This window comes from Acipenser ruthenus, chromosome 22 (genome assembly GCF_902713425.1).
Source record: "Acipenser ruthenus chromosome 22, fAciRut3.2 maternal haplotype, whole genome shotgun sequence".
Lineage (NCBI taxonomy): Eukaryota > Metazoa > Chordata > Actinopteri > Acipenseriformes > Acipenseridae > Acipenser > Acipenser ruthenus.
Genome location: NC_081210.1, coordinates 13,775,918 through 13,801,720, shown reverse-complemented (window position 1 = coordinate 13,801,720; position 25,803 = coordinate 13,775,918). Strand labels below are relative to the sequence as shown.

Below are 25,803 nucleotides of genomic sequence, written 5' to 3'. Positions count from 1 at the left end.
TTGTTCAGTGTTATGTTAATCCACTATACTAAAGATCATCAGTAGAATAGTTTTTAAAAAAATCTTGAAAAATATATTATTTTTGTAAAATCAAACAAAAAATACCAATGTATTGTACTTGTCTCCATTTAATTGTGTACATTTCTAGGCAAAAAATAGAAAACTATATAATATTTTTTGCATCATTAACAAGATCAGATGGTAAAGTCTTCACAAACACTATAAAAATGATTTGAATAATAATTTGTATTTACATTTTTTTTTTAATGTTTTTGCGTGACCAAGTTGACATTTCATGAGGGACCACAATGTTTATCTTGTTGCCATAGCAACACAAATTTGGTGGGAGCTTGGCAACTTCAGTTCCATGTACTCTAGGGGTAGTAAAACATTTTGGGACCAAACACTAGACACTGCATTGAAGAAGAAAACAAAACAAAACAAAAAAACAAAGCCAAAAAGTCCCAATTTTCTGAAATCACTGAGTTATACAAGGTGGTGACTTGCGCATAATAATAATAATAATAATAATAATAATAATAAAGATAGTGATTATGTATGCTTAACAACAACATAATCATAATAATGTTGCACTTTAAAATACTTGAAGTTAAGAAAAAGGATCAATGAAGGAATTTGTAAAGAAACACAATTGAGATTTCTGTAAGTTGTATCTGTAAATGTATAACAATAAAATATCAGTTCAACTTTACTACTATTGTCCAGCTGACAACTGGAGGTATACCGGGCTATATATATATATATATATATATATACACACACACACACATACAGTACCAGTCAAAACTTTGAGTACACGTATAGGAAGTCATGTGCTTTGAAAAAATGTCATCGCCCATGACCTCTGACCTCTCCTAAAGGTCAAACGGTGATGCATGACATCAACAACATATATAGCTGGCTACAAAACTGTAACTTATCGGCTGCACCAAAATGCACAAAATTTGACATGGATGTAGAGGACTATGGGATGTTGTGCCATGGTCAATATGGCGGCCTTTGGTCACATGGTGTGGCAGCCATCTTGGATTTAATGAAAATTTCGGGCAATTTTCAAAAGTCTTCGCATATTTGTGCCAAAATTGACAGTTAGCACAGTTGTGATGATAACGTTTCATCTTAAGTAACCAATGCGCTTAAATTTCACGATTAACTGCTTGGATGGAAGCCTTTATAGTTGCTAGCAACTCTAGTTGTTGTTGTTGTTGTTGTTCTTCTTAATATTATTAATAAGTGGCAGTAGTGACACACTGTAATAATAAAGAAAATCAAAGAATAAAAACAGTACTAATAGTATTAATAATTTAGCTAATGCCTTTATCCAAGCTGACTTCCTTAACTTACTCCAGCAGCTTGTTCGTTTTGGGTTGTCCTTTTACTATAGCGAACAAAAAGCTTTGGACCCAAACAGGGTTGTTATAGCGAGGGTGTGCTGTATTTAGTATTTGACTTGTATGTTTAATATATCACACTTGCACATTTTAATATATAATGCGTGCACATTTGTTATTTCATTTGTTATTTTTCTCCTCCCACAGTGTTCAACATTTAACAGAGGGTATAAAGAAGTTTGGATCAGAATCCAATATCATCCCTTACAAAAAAGTAGTATACTGCAAGTATACTTGTGCCATAATTGTCTGGTTTTAGTATACTATTGGTACCATTATACTATCATATTTTGGCACAAGTATACTTGTAGTATACAACTTTTTATATTCTCTTTGTAAAAAATGCAACATAGTTCTCAAATATTGGGCATTTCTTAGATTGTATCTTACTTCTCTTTGGCATACCTGCATTGTCTCTTGCTAGATATGCACCTCCAGATTCTGACAAATACTTTTAGAAAACCAGTAGCAACTTCTGCTATGGATCAAAAAGATATAATGTTCTGCGGCTGCCCGCCTATGTGGATAACTATCGAAAAACTAGTAGAAACTAAAACACAAGTCTGGGAAAAGCAAATGGAAGTCTGGAAAAAGTATGGAATTTTGATGTTGAAAAAGTGTATGAACCCTGTATTTATCAATTTACACGTTATAAAAACAAATTGGTCACTTTTGCTTTGATTTTGTGATAAAACTGGTACGGTACAGTATTTAATGTGGTTGTGTTGCAATGAAGATTAGTTATTGGTTTATTTTTCATCGATTTGTCCATGCTTACCAATGTACACGTTTTGAGGGTGAACAGTAAATATAATGTGTGTTAATAAAAATGATACTTACTGCTTTTATTAATTTTAAAACCATGTTTTTTTTTTTATTGTGCTGCAAGCCTACCTTAGTACCTTGTGTTTCCCAATATTTAATGTCTAATGGATTTTACTGTTTTTATTATTATTGTTATTATTATTAACAGTGGTAGATGCAATACAGATTTGTTCTTCTGCTTGTTCATTTTCCAACGTTTTGCATATTCTTGTTTACCAGTATATACAATATACTCACTCTCTCTCTCTCATATATATATATATATATATATATATATATATATATATATATATATATATATATATATATATATATATATATACACACACACTTTCATTTATTATTATTATTATTATTATTATTATTATTATTATTATTATTATTTATTTCTTAGCAGACGCCCTCCAGGGCGACTTACAGTTGTTACAAGATATCACATTATTTTTACATACAATTACCCATTTATACAGTTGGGTAATGCGCCCCCTATTTATGCCCTGCTTGACCCGTTCACCTCCAATCACTCGCATCCATTCTTCCCTGCACCCCGCCTCTCGCTCCTAGCATGCACTCGCAGCCAGTCACCCTCAACCGTGTTTCCCCTCCCCCTCAGCAACTCTCACCCTCACACAAGTTACCCCTGAGGAACCGCCACCCTCCCGAAGATCGTCACAGTATAATGCTAGAGATCTTGCTAAGAAGACACAAATTGGTATATTGACAAAGTGCAGTGCCAGTCACATTTATAATATCATACAAAGCGTGTCTTTCCTTTACCCAGTCCCTTATTCTATAAAGCATTGCAAACAATTATCACAAAAATAAGATTTTCATTGTATTTTGTAAATATTTATTACTTGTTGTTAAAATTAATTAACCAAAAAAGCAAGGATTTTGTAAGAAGGTTAAACTTGAAGATATTGTATTTTTATGGTTATGGATATTGGTTATCTTTTAAAAAAAAAAAAGTGCAAGTTTAATAGTCAAGTCTCACTGTGAGAGCTGAGTGACGGGTTGCTGTAAGGTCTGTTGAAGGGGGTTGTTAGTATATTTTAATTTGTGCGATGCCCCCGAGGTCTCCTGCTTCATCTGTGACAAGAGTAGGTGGAAAGGGTGTCCGTCAAACACACCAGCTGCAAAAAGTGGTATAAATAAGCAAAACATTAGCAGTGATGGGAGAACTGTTGAAGCGTAGTGGGAACTAGATTTTTTCATAACTGACCAGAAGGGGAAACAGTTTTGCCTCATTTGTAGGGAAACTTTATCTGTTCCCAAAACGATTTAATGAAACTTGTCATTCTGACTGCAGCACTGTTGAAGAGTGGCCTAGCTTCACAGCAGGGTGTGTTTTAAAAGTGCTATGGCAGAAAGTGATTTGGTGACTGTGACAAGTTATGGCATTGCTAGGTTGCTTGCAAAAAATGGAAAGCCATTTTCAGATGGAGAATTAGTCGAGGAGTGTTTTATTGAATCTTTGGGTATTTTATTTGAGGAATTCTAAAACGGGATTCTGTGACCTGAGAAACAATCATTTCATCCATTAACAGATTTTGTTTTCTGGATATCATTAGCACTGTATGTATCATGTCTAATACCATTGGTTTTAATGAAATGCGGGGGGGGGGGGGGGTTATAAAATCTGCTTGGAGAGGGGCACAGTTGGGGTTGTAGGGAGCTATCTTATGATTTTTAAGTTTAAGACCCTTTGTTTTTTGTTTCCTCTCGCTTTTCAGGAGGTGTTCAATATGGCTAACAGTGTCCCCAATCTAATACAACGTGACTACGCTGGAGTTGTGGAAGATGCCACTGTAAGAAACATTTCTATTTTAATAGTCAATTACACTGAATTTTATATTTAGTAGTTTGGGTAAAATCTTAATCAATAGTAATACAAAAAAGACCTGAATCTGTGCAAAGCTGTTTTGTTAACAAGGCTTGTGACTGTAAGTCTGTCTGCTTACCACTTATCTGACAAGTGCTGCTCAACCGCTCAAGATGCTATCATTATACAGATTTGTTTTATTTTAGTGCCAAGAAGGAAGTTGTTTATTTACACTGAATTGTTTTTTTCTAAGTATCAACAGGTTAGTGGAAGTACATGAAGTGTGTGATATGTGTGCTTTTCTATCTATGTGATTTTCACACAAATTGAAAACCAGACTTGATAGTTTTCTTGTTATAGTTAAAGCACCTATCTTGTCATAACCCCACCATCAATTTTGATCCAAAGTTATTTGTGTCCTATTCATGATCTCTCAGCCGCCCCCGAGGTATCCTGCTTCAACAGCCACCCCTGAGGTCTCCTGCTTCAACTCGGCCACCCCTGAGGTCTCCTGCTTCAACTCGGCCACCCCTGAGGTCTCCTGCTTCAACTCGGCCACCCCTGAGGTCTCCTGCTTCAACTCGGCCACCCCTGAGGTCTACTCCATCCCCGAGCTCTATTATTCCCCCCCCGAGCTCCATTATTCCCCCGTGGTCTATTATTCTCCCACCCCCAAGCTCTATTATTCCCCTGTGGTCTATTCCCCAGTGGTCTATTGCCCCACCCCCAAGCTCTATTATTCCCCTGTGGTCTATTCCCCAGTGGTCTATTGCCCCACCCCCAAGCTCTATTATTCCCCTGTGGTCTATTATTCCTCAGTGGTCTATTATTGCCCCACCCACAAGCACTATTATTCCCCCGTGGTCTATTATTGCCCCACCCCCAAGCTCTGTTCCCCCGTGGTCTTTTATTCCCCCACCCCCAAGCTCTATTATTCCCCCGAGGTCTATTATTGCCCCACCCCCAAGCTCTATTATTCCCCCACCCCCAATCACTATTATTCCCCCGTGGTCTATTATTTCCCCACCCCCAAGCTCTATTCCCCCGTGGTCTATTATTCCCCCACCCCCAAGCTCTATTATTCCCCCGTGGTCTTTTATTCCCCCACCCCCAAGCTCTATTATTCCCCCGAGGTCTATTATTGCCCCACCCCCAAGCTCTATTATTTCCCCACCCCCAAGCTCTATTCCCCTGTGGTCTATTATTCCCCCGTGGTCTATTATTCTCCCACCCCCAAGCTCTATTATTCCCCTGTGGTCTATTCCCCAGTGGTCTATTGCCCCACCCCCAAGCTCTATTATTCCCCTGTGGTCTATTCCCCAGTGGTCTATTGCCCCACCCCCAAGCTCTATTATTCCCCTGTGGTCTATTATTCCTCCGTGGTCTATTATTGCCCCACCCACAAGCACTATTATTCCCCCGTGGTCTATTATTGCCCCACCCCCAAGCTCTGTTCCCCCGTGGTCTTTTATTCCCCCACCCCCAAGCTCTATTATTCCCCCGAGGTCTATTATTGCCCCACCCCCAAGCTCTATTATTCCCCCACCCCCAATCACTATTATTCCCCCGTGGTCTATTATTTCCCCACCCCCAAGCTCTATTCCCCCGTGGTCTATTATTCCCCCGTGGTCTATTATTCCCCCACCCCCGAGCTCTATTATTTCCCCGTGGTCTATTATTCCCCCACCCCCAAGTTCTATTATTCCCCCGAGGTCTCCTGCTTCAAACCCCTTGTTAAATCACTGCCCTCATTAGTCAAAGAACAGCACCATTGTGATAATGATATTCTTTTTATGATGGACATTAAATGCCTCAACACCGTTATCCCCAACAATGAAGGTTTCATAGTATTAAAACACTTCCTTGATGAGCGGATAGTGAAAGAGCCCCCAACAGATACCTTTCTGAGACTGGCTGAACTTGTATTTACTTTGAATTGTTTTTCTTTTAATGGAAATATTTACCCACAAGTTGTTTGCATGGGAACTAAAAGGGGAACATCATATGCCTGCTTTGTGGGATCAGTTGAAAACAGATTTTTACAGCAATACAATGGAAAAACACTTAAGCTATATCTCAGATACTTTGAAATGTTTTTTTTTTCAGACAAGACCATTACTGAAGCTGAGTTCCGCATTTCTAATATAAACAAAAATGATGCTTTAAATAATAGCAGTAAACAACATGCAGATGACAGAATTTCTCTGGTCCTCACTATTCACCGTACAAACAAAGAAATCCAGAAAAGCATGCAAAGAAACTTAAGTGTACAGCAAGACCCATTAACACTGATATTATATAGAAGAAACCTCTATCCAAGAGATATTTGTTCTTCTAGGGAACTTATTAAAGGCACACTACCATGCAATGGATGTGCTACCTGTAAATACATTAACACCCAAACTGAGATCAGAGGCCCTAAATCATCATTCATCATCAATGAAGTTTTTACATGCACCTCTAAAGGAATAGTATACTGCATTATCTGCAAGAAATGCAACAAACTGTACATTGGGGAAACTAAAAGGTATTTATCAGTCCGCTTTAGAGAACATTTACAAAGCATTAAAAAAAACCGCATTACATTTCCAGTAGCCCAACATTTCAACAGTGATAATCACACTGCTGAAGACATCACCATCTGTGGGATCAGTCAGTGCAATGGAACAGATGCTGCTCGGAAACTAAAGGAAAGTATGTTGATTTTGGAACTAGGAACTTTGCAACCTCTTGGAATGAACATTAGACCGTGACACAATCATGACATCATCCATAGAAGTTTTGAAAAAATATAATATTTACTCGAATTTAAGTCGCCCCAGAATTCAAGCTACACCCCCAAATACGGGGACCGAATAAAGTTACTCATTTAACTCTTAATGAAAAAAACATAATGAATGGTTAAATTAATTGTAATGTGTGCAAATGTCAATAGACTGTGCAGGGAAAAGATGAATGCAGAGAATGCGAAGAAAAAAAAAACGTATTGAGGATCTTGAAACCGCTTATGCTTACCAAACACAACAAATGGTTCAAATAAAATTGGTACCTCAACAATCGCATGAGAAATGCCAATCTATAATCTGTAAACTCAAACAAACACTGTATTCAGTGAAACTTCCTTAAAAGATTAGAGAGACATTTGTAATGGAATTTTTATAACATTGCAATTGCTTAGTTTGCTCAATGGCAAACAAATAGGTTTTAAGATAACAATATAGGTTGTAACGTTAAGTTTAAGTAGAGACCTGTCCCGAGTCAATAGGACGAGTAGAACACGAGCTATAAGAAATAATATCTTTATGTTTATTAAGTATAAAAAGTATAATTTGCAGTGTGCTGAACTGACTGTTCCTTGGAACTCGCGGGGGGGGGGGGGGGGGGGGGGGGAACCATCCCCCCCCGACAGCCAATCAGAGACTTACTATTAATCTCCTATTCGGACGAACCAATGAGGATCTAAAGTAAACAAACTTTGCGGGTAACAAGGAGCAACCAGTCTAAACTAATTTTAGCTGTCATGTCTAGCATAAACTTGTCTTATGACTGTTTTATGATTCTCCGAAATGGAGATAATTTCTTGTTCTATAACCTGACTGTGACCCTATATGGTCCCCACTTCCTTTAAGTTCTATAACTAATCCTTATATGGTTACACTGTTTTAATTTCCTTCTTTGTATGATGAGCCAGAAAACTATATAAGCTGCATTAAAAATTAGCTGGGTGTGCGATTCTGCTATTGCTAACAGAGTCTGTGTTACTCTGTTGAACGCTCCAGTTTGCAAACTTATTAAAGCTGTTTGATTAAACCACAACGTCTCCTCACTGAGTCAATGTCAATTTGGAATTAAAAGAAATTCCACTACAAATTGAAAAGTGACAAAACTCAAACACATAGAGTACAAATGAAGAGATGGGAGTAAAAGAAAAATATAGATGAATTCATAGATGTGTCAATGGAGGCTATTTTAAAAAGACATATTGGGATTGCTGTAGGATTGGCTTTCATAATGACTATTATGTTATGTCTTAAATTCCTTGATAGATCTATTATAAGGATGTTACAACTATTAAGAGAGCATATTGCAGCTTTAACTGATAACACCGTGTAACAAATTTTTTTTTTTTTTTTTTTGTTCCTGGGTAGTAAGTGTTATTTCCTAATTGCTTATGCCTCAAAAGTATAGAAAATGGCTATTGTTCCCCACAAACTTTGCTTTTGTGACCAGGACAGTGATATTTTGAAATTTACCTATTTTCCAGAACATTCCAGATAGATTCAGTGCTGAGTAAACTTGGAGTAACTTCTAGAACTTTCTAGAATTTTCCAGTAATATAAATAGTAGTATAAATACAGGGGCCTTAAGCCCACCAGTTCAGTTTAGTTCCAGCTGCCTAAGTGGATACATATCTGCATTTTTCTGAGATGGCATCAAGGTCATAGGAGACTTCAAAATGGTGGCAGTCCTGATGGGTCTCCAAGGCGGTTTTACCAAGTTTCCCTGCTATCTTTGCCTTTGGGACAGCAGGGACACCAAGGCGCACTACCACAGGCGGGACTGGCCACAGCGGACCGAGTTCTCTGTGGGGAGGAACAACGTCAAGTGGGAGCCACTGATGCCACCACTGCACATCAAATTGGGCCTTATGAAACAATTTGTCAGAGCTCTAGATAAGGAGTCGGCAGCCTCCAAGTACCTTCAAGACTTCTTCCCTAAGCTGTCTGAGGCAAAGGTCAAAGCCGGTGTCTTCGTCGGACCACAGATAAAGAAGATCCTGGAGTGCAATGAATTCCCCAAGAAGCTCACTAGTAAGGAGAAAGCGGCTTGGAACAGCTTTGTCGCAGTGGTTCGGGGCTTCCTGGGCAATCACAAGGCCGAAAACTATGTGGAGCTGGTTGAGACTCTGGTGAAGAACTACGGCACAATGGGCTGTAGGATGTCCCTCAAAGTCCATATCCTTGATGCTCATCTTGATAAATTCAAGGAGAACATGGGAGCGTACTCGGAGGAGCAAGGCGAGCGCTTCCACCAGGATATACTGGACTTTGAACGCCGCTACCAAGGACAGTATAACGAGAACATGATGGGAGACTACATTTGGGGGCTGATTCGTGAAAGTGATTTACAGTATAATCGTAAATCTTGAAAAACTACTCACTTCTAAATCTTCTGTAGTCATTTTTGTATTACTTTAGTATAAATACATGTTAATTTGGACTCATATGTTGTTTTTTTCTGACTTTATGTGAACGAAAAGACACAAATTCGCCCGTTTTCTCATTGGAAATGGGTAAATTTCAAAATATCACTGTCCTGGTCACAAAAGCAAAGTTTGTGGGGAATAATAGCCATTTTCTATACTTTTGAGGCATAAGCAATTAGGAAATAACACTTACTACCCAGGAACAAAAATTGTGTTACATAGTGTAATATTAGCCAAATCGGAGGGTCTTACAATTTTTTTAATAATTATATTATAGTGGAACACGCAAGTAACGCAAGTTAACCTATGTTAGAAATATAACATATGAGCTTTGCATTTTGAGTAATATTTTTTTTATAATATGTAAAGAGTTTTAATATGTAAAGTGAGGTGGAAGCAATTCTACATCTACAAAGGAACTAGACTAGGAATCAATTGGCCACTTTCCAAATGAAGGTTGTAGTAATAAGTAATCTTTGTCGACCTGAATTGCTGAAACTGAAACTAAGTAATAATATGAGTAATGCAGTTCAAGGACTGTTTGCACAGCATCAAATGGGGGAATGAAAAATTTAAAATGAACATCAATGTTGTTTCTGAAATATAGGAAAATAGTAGTGTGATCATGTGCACCAATTGGACTGTATAAGACAGTTTCTTTAGACTGTAAACTTTTGCTCAGCCGTGGCAAGCTCCGTGGCATGATGTAATCCAGCTGTGCAAAACTAAGAGATGTAAAAGGGAGTAATAATAAGGATGTCAGGATGTATAAAAGGCAGTGAGTTAAAGGCATGTTAGGGAAGATAATTTCCTCTTATTGGTTCTCTGGATTTAATCTTATGAGGAAATGAGTGAATGCAGAGCCCCGAGGGGTAAAGAATGATCACATATGTGGCATAACTCAGATAATATTGATTATTTTTGAAACTGTTAAAGCTAGCTGATCAATATTTTCCATCTAGGAGTATATTTTGTAATAACTGTTTGTTTCTGTGATATCAACAACCAATCGATATTATTATTAAATAAACTCTGGTTCTATTCCTAAAATGCTGTTTTCATTTGTCTCTGTTATTCACTATTAATTAACCAAGACCTAGGATATTTCATATGAATGGCAGAGGGGCGCAAGGTGTGTGGAACCCCCCTTGGCAGGGTCTCCACATCAATGTTTTAGAACTGCAGGCAGTTTACCTGGTCTTGCAGAATTTAAGAGAGATATGTTCTTGTCCATACAGATAACACAACAGTGGTGGCTTTCATCAACCACCTGGGTGGCCTCAGGTTGCCCAGTCTCCATTGTGTGGCCTGCAAGCTTTTGCTGTGGGCACATGAGAACCTCCTCTCACTGCGGGCAGTGCATCGGCCCGTGGTGACACACTGGGTGACGGAACTCGTCTCAAGGAGGGTTCCCAGCGCCTCGGAGTGGAGGCTTCACCCCGAGGTGGTGAGCCTCATTTGAGAGAGGTTTGGGAGAGCAGAGATAGATCTCTATGCCACCCAGGAATCAACCCACTGTCCCCTCTGGTTCTCCTTAACAGGGGCCCCACTGGCAATAGATGCCTTCTCACACCAGTGACTGAGGCAACCGTTATACACCTTCCCACCACTTGCCCTACTCCTGCTGGACCGGCAGGACCGGGCCAAGGTGCTCCTAGTAGACCCTTATTGGCCCAGGAGACCCTGATGCAACTCCCGAGTGGCCAGCCGTGGAGACTGCCCAAGCAGCATGACCTGCTCAGTCGGGCACAGGGGACATTGTGGCATCCCAACCCATCGAGCCTGCAGCTCTGGGTCTGGCCCCTGAATGGCTCCATTTGAGCCGTTAGGGCAGCAGTGTGGAGTAGTGGTTAGGGCTCTGGACTCTTGACCGGAGGGTTGTGGGTTCAATCCCAGGTGGGGGACACTGCTGCTGTACCCTTGAGCAAGGTACTTTACCCAAGTAAAATTGCTCCAGTAAAAACCCAACTGTATAAATGGGTAATTGTATGTAAAAATAATGTGATATCTTGTAACAATTGTAAGTCGCCCTGGATAAGGGCGTCTGCTAATAAATAAATAATAATAATAATTTGTGTCTGTCCAATAGCGTTATTGACACCCTGCAAAATGTCAGAGCAGTGTCCATGCATTTCCAGTACGGGTACAAGTGGGGCATCTTTCAGACGTGGTGTCTGCCTCGTGGGTTTTATCCCACTACCTGTCCCATGGCAGTTATACTGCAATTTTTGCAGGACCTATTTGACGAGGGGAAATCCCCAACCACGTTCAAAGTCTATCTGGCAGCCATTTCGACCTCCCATGTCAAGATTGACTCGGCCTCCCCAGGAGCTCATTTCCTGGCGGGGCAATTTTTGAAAGGGGCTCGGCGGCTTCAGCCGCCTATGAAGGACATTGTTCCTCGCTGGAGTCTGAACATGGAGCCCATGCATTCAGCTGAGCTGAAATTTATATCGCTTAAAGTGGCTTTCTTGCTTGCTATCACTTCCACAAAGCGGGTTAGTGAGATGCCCGCATTCTCAATAGCGAAAGCCTGCTTAATTTTTACAGAGGCCAGGACAAAGTTCACGCTCCGCACCAATCCTGCCTTTTTGCTGAAGACTATCTCGGCATTTCATGTGAACCAGTCTGTGGAATTGGAGGCTTTCCATCCACCTCCTTTCCAGAGACAGCTCCATACACTCTGTCCAGTGTACTACATCTATAACAAAAACATTGTCAATGTAAAAAAACAAGTTAGAAAAACGCAACAGCCGTTTAAAGGGGTGATATCAAACACAAAAGCCCAAGTTAGTAGAAGCAATTAGGCCAATCTTGTCAAGCATCGAGCAAATAGGCACAATTGGAAAGGTGCTGGGGCCCAAGATTCACACAATTTTTGCTTCTAACTTGGCGCCTTTTTTTTTTTTTTTTGATCGCTTCGCTCCACTTTTATCGCTCCACTTGAAATGCTCTTTGTATGACTTGAAGTGACTGAGACACACACTCACACCGAGACACACACAAACTGACACACACATACACTGAGACACATACATTGAGACACACACAATGACACATACACACACTAAGACACACACAGACACACACACACCGAGACACAGATACACTGAGAAACACACACACTACAACACACACAGTCTCAGTGTGTGTGATTGTGTGTCTCAGTCACTTCAAGTCATACAAAGAGCATTTCGAGTGGTTTGCAACATGATGTTCTTGAAGAGCACATGACCTTAGCCCGCTGCACCACTGCACATTTCAAGTGGAGCGAAGCGATCAAAAAAAGGCACCAAGTTAGAAGCAAGAATTGTGTGAATCTTGGGCCCAGCACCTTTCCAATTGTGCCTATTTGCTTGATGCTTGACAAGATTGGCCTAACTGCTTCTCCTAACTTGGGCTTTTGTGTTTGATATCACCCCTTTAAACGGCTGTTGATTTTTTCTAACTTGTTTTTTTACATTGACAATGTTTTTGTTAAAGATATCACTTCTTTTTTAACTTCATCAAATAATGAATAAAGCAAGGGAAATATATTTGAGAATGTGTATGGTAAATAGACACAGACATTACAAGAGAATAATAAGTAGAGTAATATAAGAGAAATGAGAAAATATTTGTAAAATATAATATAAGTAAAATAATGGTAGAAGGGACTTTTGGACAGTATTGAAAGTGTAAACATTACATTCTTATAGTTGCATGAGAGGTGAAAACAATATGTCTATTTTGGTAGGTATTGATATATTGATATTTACGTAGGTACAAAACTACAATGTTATAAATGGTTCAAAAGCTACATATGTATGTCCGTGCTAAAGGGTAGTAACACATTTTAATGCTGGGAAAAAAAACAACATTATTCTCCTTGATATAGTGGTGTTATGAATTTAGGCTAAGGCATTTGTAAAGCATTAGATCTCTTAATAAAAGGCCATATACATTTTGTTTGCATTTCTTGACCATGGTTTGACTTCAATAAGTGCATCATTTGCATGCACCATTTTCCAGTAGCACCCACAGCAAGAACAGACACATAGTGTCCTGAAGTAACACCCTGTCCTTGGTGTATGATAATGGAATCTAATTGGTAATTCCTGTTGTCCACAGTAATTGTGCTCTTCTGCACAGCAGTAAACTTGGCATTGTGTCACTTTGTAACAGTCCCGTCTGGTTTGGTTTCCCAAAGCATAAGTTGGACTGCAATCAGTCTCCGTGCTGATTGAATAAGTTCACGTTTCATTATTGGACAAATTTTGCATTGCCTATTTGTCATTTCTATAAATCATTTCTTCCAAACACATGGAATCTGTACCAGCAGGTACATGTAGAGGATAAATATACAACACCTCTCGGTTTGATGAGCAGTAGTTACATGTAGTACATAGAATGCCAGGACTTATTGTGACTGAAACCATGCAAGATACTTCAGGACAATTTTCAGACAATTTGGTGAGAAACACTGCAACATGTTGCTGCTCACCTTTTTTGAAAGGTTCTCCTAAGAAGTGACAAATATCCACAGTAGTTAGAGACACAGTGGATCTTATTCGCTCTTTATGTATCTACTTTGAATATGTAGCCTTGCATTTATTATTATTATTATTATTATTTATTTCTTAGCAGACGCCCTTAGCCAGGGCGACTTACAATCGTAAGCAAATACATTTCAGAATCACAGTACAAGTAATAATACAATTAAGAGCAAGATAATTACAATAACTTTGGTTCAAGCAAGTACAAGTGTGACAAAATACAATTCAATAATACAGCAGATAACGGTGATAGTTACATCAGGATATGATTAATTACAAAATACTACAGATTAAACACTTGGCAGATTAGAGTACTCTGAAGTACGGGATTAAATGCAGTAAAATAGGGGGCAGAAAAGAGCAAATAAAGCGCATTTTAAGGAATGGTGATAGTGTCCCAGGTGAAACTGAGGAGTTCTACAGGTGCTGTCTGAAAAGGTGAGTCTTAAGGAGGCACCGGAATGTGGTCAGGGACTGGATGGTCCTGACATCTGTAGGAAGGTCATTCCACCACTGCGGAGCAAGGGTGGAGAAGGAGCGGGCTCGACTGGAGGCAGGGGAGTGTAGAGGAGGTAGAGCCAGTCTTCTAGTGCAGGCGGAGCGGAGAGGTCGAGTGGGGGTGTAGGGAGAGATGAGGGTCTGGAGGTAGCTGGGTGCAGTCTGGTCAAGGCATCTGTAGGCTAGTACAAGAGTCTTGAACTGGATGCGAGCGGTGATCGGTAGCCAGTGGAGTGAGCGGAGTAGTGGAGTTGCGTGGGAGAAGCGAGGCAGAGAGAACAACGCGTTAAATCACGTTGGGCCGCCGATTTCTTTGCAGGTACCCAGAAGGAGCACCTGCTTTGCAAGCTACACCTGTATTTAGCCTGGCCCAACGTGGTTTATTGGGGCAGAACAGCGAGTACACTTCCCACATATTCCAATCGCTCAGCTTCTTATTCGCTCTTTATGTATCTATGTTGAATAAGTAGACTTGCATTTAACGGGTTAAATCACTTTGTGCGGCCGATTTCTGTACTTATTCAACGTAGATACATAAAGAGGGAATAGGAAGCTGAGCAACTGGCATATGTAGCAAGTGTACCCGCTGTTTTGATCCAGTAAACCACGTTGGTCCGGGCTAAATACAGGTGTAGCTTGCAGAGGGGGTGCCCCTCGCCAGGTATCTGCAGAGAAATCAGCGATCCAACATGATTAACACGTTAAATGCAAAGCTACTTATTCAACGTAGATACATAAATAGTGAATCAGAAGCTCAGCAATTGGCATATGTGACATATTTACCCGATGTTCTTCCCCAGTAAATCACGTTGGGCCGGGATAACTACAAATGCAAAGCTTCTTATTCAGCATAGACAAATACATTTGTGCACTTAAAAGCTTGCGAATAAGAAGCTGGCGAATAAGCCAGCTTCAGCCTCGTGTTTTACAGTGTAAATGTATGAAAAGAAGACAGACGTAGCCATAATACAGTCAAATTTAATGTCACTTCTGTTAGTGGCACACACTGCTTATTCTCATCAAATTGAAATTTCCCGGCCCGAATATAATGCGTGCTGTGGCTTTGATGTTTTATTTTTAAAATGTATTAATGATCAATGCATTGCTGAGTTTGTTGCGCTCACGTATCAGGTGGTGTCTGGAATGATGCAAATGCAATTAAAACAGCGGGTGGAGGCGTGAAATAAATATATTTATAACTTCTCTTATGCAATTATTTCAATAGCGAATAATACCCTTTGCGGTCCATTTCAATAAATTAAAAGTAAATCAGATCATTTTTGCTGTTTAATCTACTATTTGTTAATAATACAAGCAAAACGTCAAAGAAAAGTTTGAGGTATCTGGTATTGCCAGGCAGTCTCCCATCCAAGTACCAACCAAACACGCATATTATTATTATTATTTTAGCAGACACACTTATCCAGGCCAACTTACAATTGTGACATACAATGTCAGTTTTTTTTTACTGGACCAATCTAGATAAAGCAGCAATGTGTCCGCCACATGTGATTGAACCCAGTCAAGAAGAAAGTGCTCTAACCGCTACTCCACAGATTCTGCAAGCGACGGAGCACTAGTGTCTCGTTGTATAAGGCCACGGAAAATTCATGATTTTCACGTATTTGACTGCCTACCATGAAAAATGTAAATATTGGTGATTTCTGGCTGAGGTATGAAATCAGATTCTGTAACATGGCACGCTGTTTTTTGTCAATTCCACCAACCTCTGTGGATGCAGCACGAGCAGTTTCTGCATATGGACAGGTTTTTACACAACAAAGACAAACCACAAGTGTTGAAACTGCAATAAGATGCATGATTATTATTATTATTATTTTAGTACAGCAGCAGTGTCCCCCACTTGGGCTTGACCCCACAACCCTCCGGTCAAGAATCCAGAGCCCTAACCACTACTCCACACCTGACGGAACAGGATCCGGCACCTCTTAGATTTGACTTTTTTTGTTCCGGCACCTAATCTGCCCGGATCCGGTTCCTCTCGCGGAATGATTTATTATTTTTTCCACTGTTTGCACTGTAAACATTCTAATAAAAGCGATCAGAGTTAACGTTGCCTCTGCCTCCTTGTTATTTCTCCCGCCCCCTGTAAAAGCGCATCCTATCCTGCCACACCGATTCCAGACCTGCTCTCTTATTTGTACATCGAGGTTATGGGGCGGGCCGGCGAGGTAAGTAACTGATCTTGAAACAGTGGTGGCCAGCTAGCGAGAGGTCCCTACGTAATCACGTCACGTAGCCTAGGCTAGTCGTCACTACTGAATTTGAAACGTGTCGAGGGGAAAGGAAAGCCAAATCAAAAATGAGGGGGAAACTGCTCCTGATGGCGATGCATTAGCTAGCAGCGCTGTCTGCGCTTAATCCCGCCAGTTCAGCATCACCACCGGCACGTCCTCCACTAGCTGGTAGACCTACTAGTGAGTCTGACTCGGCGGGAGAGGGGGACGGGGTCGGGGAGGACTAGTGATGGGCAGTTCGATTATTTTTTGTGACTCGATTCATTTGATGCAGTTCAGTTTGGTGAATCGATTCATTTCGTTCATTTGATTCACTGATTCAATGACACAAAACCAATCAATATAGACCGCATTAAGATTGTTTACGTAGGTTTATTTGAACAGGAAAGAACGAGTCGTTCACAAACTGCACATCATAAAAGCTAGGGAGAATCTATATTTGGTTGACTTGGTTCATAAACATTAAATTAAATATAGTTTAACAAAAAAATAATAATATGTATTTAGAATACTGGAGATAACATAACAGTTTGAAGCATTAGCATTGTTTAGCCATCAGTATCAATCTAATTTAATTTAATCTTTTAAAAAAAAAAAAGTCAATTGCATTTCTTACGTGTTTTTTTCTATACATTTGGAGTCACCGATTGTTTTTTACAACAACAAAAGAGTGGTATTTGTGGAACTAATCCGTGGTATTTATTCAGCACAAAGCAAAACGCTGTTTGTATTTATTTATTTTGGAAATGAGGTGTATCTCAATTATTATTATTATTATTATTATTATTATTATTATTATTATTATTTAGTAATGTGTCTGACTACTGAAGATGACTTAGAAGTATGAATCATAATTTGTGCAAAATAGTTCATTATAAATATGATTAATTTTTCCCATCGTTCACCTTAGTGAGTCATTCAAAAAGAACGATTCGTTCGCGAACAACACATCACTAGGGAGGACAGTGCATCCACTGACGAAGTGCCCGGAGCAGGTGCAGTTTGGACGGAGGCTCAGTTCAAGAAAAAGCAAATTTATAACCCCTGGCTTGTCATGCAAAATTCAAAGCTGGCTGTACAACATGCAAAAAGGTAGGGACAACATGGGCAGCAGTGTGGAGTAGTGGTTAGGGCTCTGGGCTCTTGACTGGAGGGTCGTGGGTTCAATCCCCGGTCGAGGACACTGCTGTTGTACCCTTGAGCAAGGTACTTTACCTATGTTGCTCCAGTAAAAACCCAACTGTATAAATGGGTAATTGTATGTAAAAATAATATGATATCTTGTAACAATTGTAAGTCGCCCGGGATAAGGGCGTCTGCTAAGAAATAAATAATAATAATAATAATAATAATAATAGGGAGCTTGGGTCCAGAAAAGACTGGAGGGATGAAACTAGCAAAAGCGTGGGTGGAATGTACAGTAATGTCCTCTGCCTCTGACGTAAAAAAACAACAAAGAGCCCTCAGAAAAAAAAAAGGTTTTTGAACATGCCCGAACCAAGGCCCATTTAGCGGCAGCAAGCATTGTAGACAAGGCTAAATATGACACCTTAACACAGGTTATAGTTACATTGTCTGGCTATATTGTGTTTGTCACTTTTTTCATGCGTTCCGGTACCTGAGAGCCCCCCCGGAACACACACCCCCCCCCCTCTCGCGCTCACTATGTGTTCCGGGACCTCACGATTTACAAATTAAGCACTGGTTACAATGTAAATGTTGACTCAGTAGCTACCATTAAATGTTTCAACCTTTCTTTGATGCGCTATTAATTTTAGGCAACTTGCAATTTATTATTATTATTATTATTATTATTATTATTATTATTATTATTTACATGAAACTTGTACTTTTTATATAGGTATATAAATGTCAGTTGCTGTGCTGTGTGCATAAACGCATCAGCCAAATCAATTAATATGACATGTAGTTTTCTAGCTTGCTATTTATTAATTTATTTATACATTTATAATAAACATGTATTCATTTCTACATTTATTTATTTAAAAAGATTTATTTCTAAATGTATTTATTCCTCTATACATTTGTTTAAATATTTTATTTATTTCTACCAAATAAATAATTCCTTTATTTATTTTCAATTAAACGAGGAACTACAATTTATCAGAGATCAGAGATTAAGACAAGGAAGCTACATGCCACTCGTGTGTGCAATTCCATTCTATGGTATCTACCCTAACAAACAGGAAACTAGAAATTTTGAGACAGGAAATCAAAGCTGGTCAGGCTTCGGTGTAAGCTTAAAAAATGAATGCAGTTCAACAATTGCGCAGTGGCGTAGCGGGCTAAGGTCGTGTGCTCTTCAAGAACGTCATGTTGTAAGTTCAAACCACAGCATTCCTCCTTCCCGCGATATGTGCTGTTTTAAAACAGAAATAATTTGTTTAATATAAATGGTGTGGATATCAAACTGCTTGTGTAACCCCCATGCTTCCTGTTTCCAAATATGGGTATCAGTGAGTCTGTTTCTTTAACACGACCCCCCTTCTGTGCCCGCAATAAACACGTGCACAGTCAGTTGCCTGCATGTTAATTTCCAATGTGCAAACGAGTGCTAGAGCTACCGTCCTAGGAATACATCTGAAATTTCTATATGCTGTATCTTCACTGTCCTGCATTGCTATTATATTTTATTAATAGGTAAGCGATTTCTCCTTACTTTTGATTTTTTTTTATTGATTAAAAATAGCAGGATTTGCTGTAATAAAGCTTTAAGTAAAACTTTAAATAAATAAATAAGTAGTGTGGCCGCCATGTGGATGATTCTGTTCAATACAGCTTTGCAAATAAATATTTGAAGCGGCTATATTCTAATACTTATAAAAGAATAATATATATTTTTTATATTTGAGTGATTTCTGTTATTTACAGAGGCAGTTGTGTTTCCCATTTTACTCGGTAAATAGAAAAAAAAAGGAGAATATTGTTTATACATTCGTCCGCCATTTTGACTGAACTGCAGTTAAATATAGTTCAAAACTTGAACGGTTTATAATATGTGTTTAAGATGTTCCAAATATATATTTGTCATTTATATAGTACATTTGTATTGTATGGTTACTAAAAAAAATAAATAAATACACTTTAAATAAGTTTCCTTTTAATTAATGCACCACGTGTGTATTGTGTTTTACACAGTCAGTTGCCTGCATGTTAATTTCCAATGTGCAAACGAGTGCTAGAGCTACCGTCCTAGGAATACATCTGAAATTTCTATATGCTGTATCTTCACTGTCCTGCATTGCTATTATATTTTATTAATAGTTCGTGGAGACCGGAGATTACGAAGAGTGGAGGACTCGATCCATTGCATCTACCGAGACGGCTTGTATTGCAGCGGGACTGACAGTTCAGCAGAAGGACTTGTTTTTTTTTATATTTTTAAGTCCTCCGGAGGTACTTTAGTCGTTGTGCACAACTGATAGAAACATTTTGTTTTATTCTATATTTTTTTATTTCCAATGTTTGTTTGTTTTTTTTTTTACTGTGAACAATATTGTAACAATTTTAATTGCTACATATATATTACTTTTATAAACATTTTATTTTCATAAAGCATATTTGTTGTTGCTGAGTGATTCTTTATAATAAAGTAACCTGGTATAAATATATTAAGTCAACTGTATAACGTAAAGTACATTTTCTTAAGAAGGGTATACGCAGCATTAGAGAGAGATCTCCAGAATTCACATATATTTTCCCTGAACTTAATTCTCAATGTGACTCATTGTAATAGTGGGTTACATAAGTAGAAAAATTTGGCGCCCAAAACGCGGGGCTGCGCCCCTTCTAGTAATCATTCATGTTTAAATTACTCAGCAACAATTAAAATTTGTTTTGAAATATATATGCAATAAGTTTAATTTCTATAAGTAATGGAATTGTGCAAGCAGTATGAGTTTTGCGCTGATAGGTCCATACTTTTAGGTCATGTAGATCAAAGAGTCACCTATGCTGACATTAAGAATGCATTCAGTCCAGTTGGTGTTGTTACTAAAGTTCAGCGTTTAGTTGGACAAGTATCTGAAAGTGTACTTTGTGAGTTTGAGGAAGGTTTGTCTGTGTTTCTGTTAGATGATGAGCATGTTAGTCATGACTTCAGCAGTCGCTGGACAGTACAGCCTGTTTTATCAGATCAAGTTAGATTTAGCAACACTAGCACCAATGTAATGTCCACAGCTATGTTACTGGATGCCATTTTGTTAGATGTGACTGATACTTTTCAGGAGCAGTTGGCAGAAATAGCTATCAAACATGGCACTGATGCTAAAGAATTAGAAAAGAGGGCATCCAAGCTGCTGTCTGATAAACTTAGTGGAAGCTATAAAGACTCTGAAGGGGTTAGTCCCTTGCCCAAGGTGTCTTTTGATTTCTCAAATGCTTTCACTCCTAAGCAGACATTCTCAGAACATTTTGAAACCTTTTCTTCACCCTCTCAACAGCCAAATGTGTACAGCAACCAGTCCACACCTATCTCTATTCCTAGTGATGTACAGAAAGTTGTAGTAGAGCATGTAGTGAAAACTGCGAGTGAAGGTGCATTTCTTAACAATGTCCGTTACAAGCTCAAGTGTTTTTCGGGCACTGCCAGTAAGCCAAGTAGTGAAGCAGACTATGAAACATGGCGCATTCAGATTCGCCAGGTAATTAAAGATGTTGATCTCACTGCTAATGCAAAAAGACGCAAGTTACTGGAAAGTCTTTTACCCCCAGCTTTGAATGTTGCCCTATATGCAGGAGAAGACGCAACTGCTGAGCAGTACTTTGAAGAGCTAGAGAAGGCTTATGGCAGTGTAGCAAGTGGCGAGGAGCTGTTTATACAGTTTATTGAGACACATCAAAATGCAACTGAAAAAGCATCAGACTATCTTCGTAGACTCCATGCTGTCCTGCAACGAGTAATGGAAAGGGATGGTTTAGTTGGAACACAACCTGATAAGCAACTGTTGAAGCAATTTATCAGGGGTTGTTGGGATGATACGTTAATAGACCGTTTGCACTTGAAGGACTTTCTGAGTGACAATTCTGAGCAGTGCTTATCATACTCAAAGGTTTTATTTGAGGTACGGGCTTTTGAGGAGGAGAAAGAGTCAAAAGAGACCAGAAAGAAGCGTCATCTTGGTGCAACACAGCCCAAGGTTTCTGCCAAGTCTGTTGGTGTTGGTGATAATATTAGTACTGTATCCCATACAGTTCCCGGTTCAACCAGCAGAGAAGAAGAGCTTGCCCAAAGGGTCCTACAGCTAGAAAAGGATTGGAAAAAAGCAAAGGTATCCTCAAGTACACATGGTGTGTCAAATGCTAGTGGAGCCCCAGATACTGCAAGTAATAGGAGCAGCTCTGCTGAATTAAGAGAAAGGTCAGAAACCACAGTTAAGAAGGGACCCAATAGGATGGGGGCATTCTGCTATAATTGTGGCAAAGATGGACACACAATGGAAAAGTGCTCTAATCCAGTGAATGCAGTGCTGGTTCAGCAAAAGCTCAGGAATAGATGCGAGAACAGGGCTGCACAGCGCAGAGAAGCTTATACTCCATTGCATCCTTTAAACTAGATGGGTGTCTCTATAAGGGACAGATAGAGGCACTGAATTCATGTACACCCAGTCCCAAAACAACTCAAAAGCACAATATACCCAGTTTTCATAAAAGTTTACAGGGCGTACCTCCTGGTCTTGTTGGTGAGTCGTGTCACACTGTTGCTTTTCTTGATGGTGTTCGTTGCCTCTGTTTAGTAGACACTGGATCACAGGTAACTTGCCTATCTGAGTCATTTTACCGTCAGTATTTGTCACATCTCAAGTTAAGCTCGATACAAGACTTACTCTGTGTTGTTAGTGCGGGAGGTAGTACTGTTCCTTATCTAGGATTCATAGAAGTTAATGTGCAATTTCCTGAAGATGTTTGTGGCACAGAAAACAGCTTTTATGTGTTAGTTCTTGTTTGCCCTGACAATCAATGTAATACTACTGTACCTCTCTTAGTGGGAACAAATGTACTCAGGCATCTCATGCGTGAGTGTGAGGAGAAGGCTGGTGCGCAATACTTGAAGAGGCTGGCTATCCGCTGCGACTGGGCTGCTGCCTATACCAATACAATTGGTGAAGCCAATGCAAAAGCAAAAACTACCAAAGTGAGATTAGCCAGTAAAACACCTGTTACGGTTCCCAAGAACGAGTCTAAAGAGCTGAAATGTATGCTGAGTAAGAATATCTATAGCAAAGGATGCAATATACTTATAGAAGCATCTGAAGGACGTCCCATTGCAGGAGGATTACTGGTTTACAATCAGCTGCTAGAAGGAGACCCTCAAAATCGTACCAAGATTGGAGTCATGGTCAAAAATGCCTCTGATCATGACATCACCTTACAACCCAGAAGTGTTGTTGCTGCAGGGGAAACAGTGGAGTGGATAAGGGCATTAGATGTCTCCAAATTAAATCTGATGGAGTCCAGATGTTCTAGTGCTACTGCAGTATTGAGGGAGGGAGAAAAGTTCGGTCCCAGTAATACAACAAGGCTGGAGTTGGATTTTGATAACTCACCAGTTTCTGAAGATTTCAAGAAATATATTACTACTAGGATAGAAAAAGAAGTAGGCAGTGCATTCTCCCTCCATGATCTCGACATAGGACATGCTCCTGGGATAACACACAAAATAGTGCTCACAGACAACACTCCATTCAAAGAGCGCACCCGTCGTGTCTCTCCAGCTGATTTTGAAGACCTGAGAAGTCACCTTCATGAGTTGCTGACTACTGGGATTATTGAAGAGTCTGACAGCCCCTATGCATCTCCAGTTGTCTTGGTTAGAAAGAAAAACGGATCCCTACGAATGGTTGTGGACTACAGAAGACTGAATCGTCTAACCAGGCGGGATGCATACCCACTTCCTAGAATAGAGGAGACTTTTGCTCTTCTTTCAGGCTCAAAATGGTTCTCAGTACTAGATCTAAAAAGCGGATATTATCAAATTGAAGTAGAAGAGTCTGACCGTGCCAAGACTGCATTCACAACGCCATTTGGTAATTGGCAATTCAAAATGATGCCTCAAGGTTTAACCAATGCCCCAGCTACATTTCAGAGAACAATGGAGCGGGTGATGTCAGGAGTTAATCTACAGGAAGTGGTTGCTTTCCTGGATGACCTAATTATATTTTCAGACACTCTTGAACAACACGAGGAACGTCTAATGAAGGTCCTGCATCGCATTGCTCAGTATGGCTTGAAGCTCTCTCCTTCAAAATGTAAATTCTTCCAGAATTCGGTGGCATATCTGGGACACAAGATTTCGGAAGAGGGAATCTGCCCTGACCCCCAGAAGATTTCAGCTATAATAGATTGGCCGACGCCCAAGAACATCAGAGAGGTTAGGTCTTTTCTCGGCTTCGCAGGGTATTACAGACGTTTTGTGGAAAAGTATGCAAACATTGCTAGGCCATTAAATGATTTGTTGGTGGGCGAAGCTTCAAACAGAAAGAAAGGGGCATCTTGGCGAATAAAAGCAAGACAGTCTCTGGGTGATCGATGGACAGCAGATTGTCAAAGGGCATTTGAATGCATCAAAGAGAAGCTCACTACATCGCCAGTGTTAGGATTTGCAGACTGGAAACTCCATTATATCTTACACACAGATGCCAGTATCACAGGCCTGGGAGCAGCACTCTACCAGGTCCAGGATGGTAAAATGAGAGTTATCTCATATGCTAGTCGAGGACTTAGCAAAAGTGAACGAAACTACCCTGTTCACAAATTGGAATTTTTAGCTTTGAAATGGTCAATAAGTGAAAAGTTTCATGACTATTTATATGGGACAGAATTCAAAGTAGTGACAGATAATAATCCTCTGACATATGTTCTCACAACTGCAAAATTGGATGCTGCAGGACATAGGTGGTTGTCAGCCCTGTCTATCTATAACTTTGACATAAGCTACAGATCTGGAAAAACTAATATGGATGCAGATGGCTTATCCCGAAGGCCAAATGGACCTGCTGCAGATGATGATGACTCCCTGAAGCAAGTGGAGAGAATTGCTAAAATGCTGTCCAGGACCAGACAAGACCCTGATTTTGACACCCTGGAGTCAGATGTGTGTAAGGCTGCTTTCCTGAGGCATAAAGTAGTAGTACTTGCACAGGAAGTTGAATCAGAAGAGCCTGGTGAGCAAGAGAATCCAGAGATAGAAGTGAGCGGGAACAAACCTAGCGCTGTAGAAGCTTTACCTAGTGGAGAGGGTGCCATTCCAGATGATTTTGAATTTCCAGAACCATGGCCAGGGCAACCATTACTTCCTGGATTAACTTTAGAAAACTGGAAAGTTCTTCAAAACAGAGATGTTAATCTGTCCAGAGTCATTCAGTTGTTGGGGAAAGGCAGAAAGCTTGAAGAAAAATTCAGAAAGTCAGAGACCCCTGAAGTAAGATTACTTTTAAAAGAGTGGCCTAAACTTCTCCTTAAAGAGGGTGTTCTACATCGGCGGGTGATGAGGAATGAAGAACTATACGATCAGTTGGTGATTCCACAAAGTCACCAGGCTAGAGCTTTGGAAGGAGTACATGATGAAACTGGACATCTTGGCTATGAGAGGACTCTGGATTTGGCTAGAGCACGCTTCTATTGGCCAAGGATGACCCGGGATGTGGAACAGAAATGCAAGACTTGTGAGAGGTGCTTACGCAGAAAAGCAAGGGCAGAGAAGGCTGCAAAAATGGTCAATATAAATGTTTATGCTCCCATGGAGCTTGTCTGCATTGATTTTTTATCATTAGAACCTGATTCCAAAGATATTCGGAACATACTAGTTATAACCGATCACTTCACAAAATATGCGCAAGCATATCCAACTAAAGACCAGACTGCCAAGACTGTAGCCAATCTGTTGTGGGAGAATGTAATTTGCCACTACGGGTTTCCCAAGAGAGTTCATAGCGATCAAGGTGCAAATTTTCAGTCTGAACTCATTTCAGAGCTCTGTAAAATTTGTGGCACTAAATCTAGAACTACACCTTACCATCCTAGAGGAAATCCAGTTGAAAGATTTAACAGAACCCTCCTTGACATGCTGGGTACCCTCTCTGAGAAGAAGAAAGATAACTGGAGGAAGTATGTTCGCCCTCTCGTTCATGCATATAACTGCACTCGTAACGACACTACTGGAGAGTCTCCGTTCTTCCTCATGTTTGGTAGGCAGCCAAGATTGCCTATAGATTTGTGCTTTGGCATC

General features: G+C 39.8%; 1 protein-coding gene across 1 annotated transcript in view; it reads left to right on the top strand.

Annotated features, from left to right (window-relative positions):
- The window catches only part of LOC117431782 (uncharacterized), a 40,260-nt gene extending 29,174 nt beyond the window's left edge, over window positions 1-11,086 (top strand). The window contains exons 2-4 of the mRNA XM_058996605.1: window positions 3,971-4,045; window positions 4,497-5,771; window positions 10,943-11,086. Of these exons, the coding sequence (XP_058852588.1) occupies window positions 3,983-4,045; window positions 4,497-5,771; window positions 10,943-11,086 (1,482 nt within the window). The 5' untranslated portion in view covers window positions 3,971-3,982. The remainder of the gene's footprint in view (window positions 1-3,970; window positions 4,046-4,496; window positions 5,772-10,942) is intronic.
- The last annotated feature ends 14,717 nt before the right edge of the window (window positions 11,087-25,803 follow it).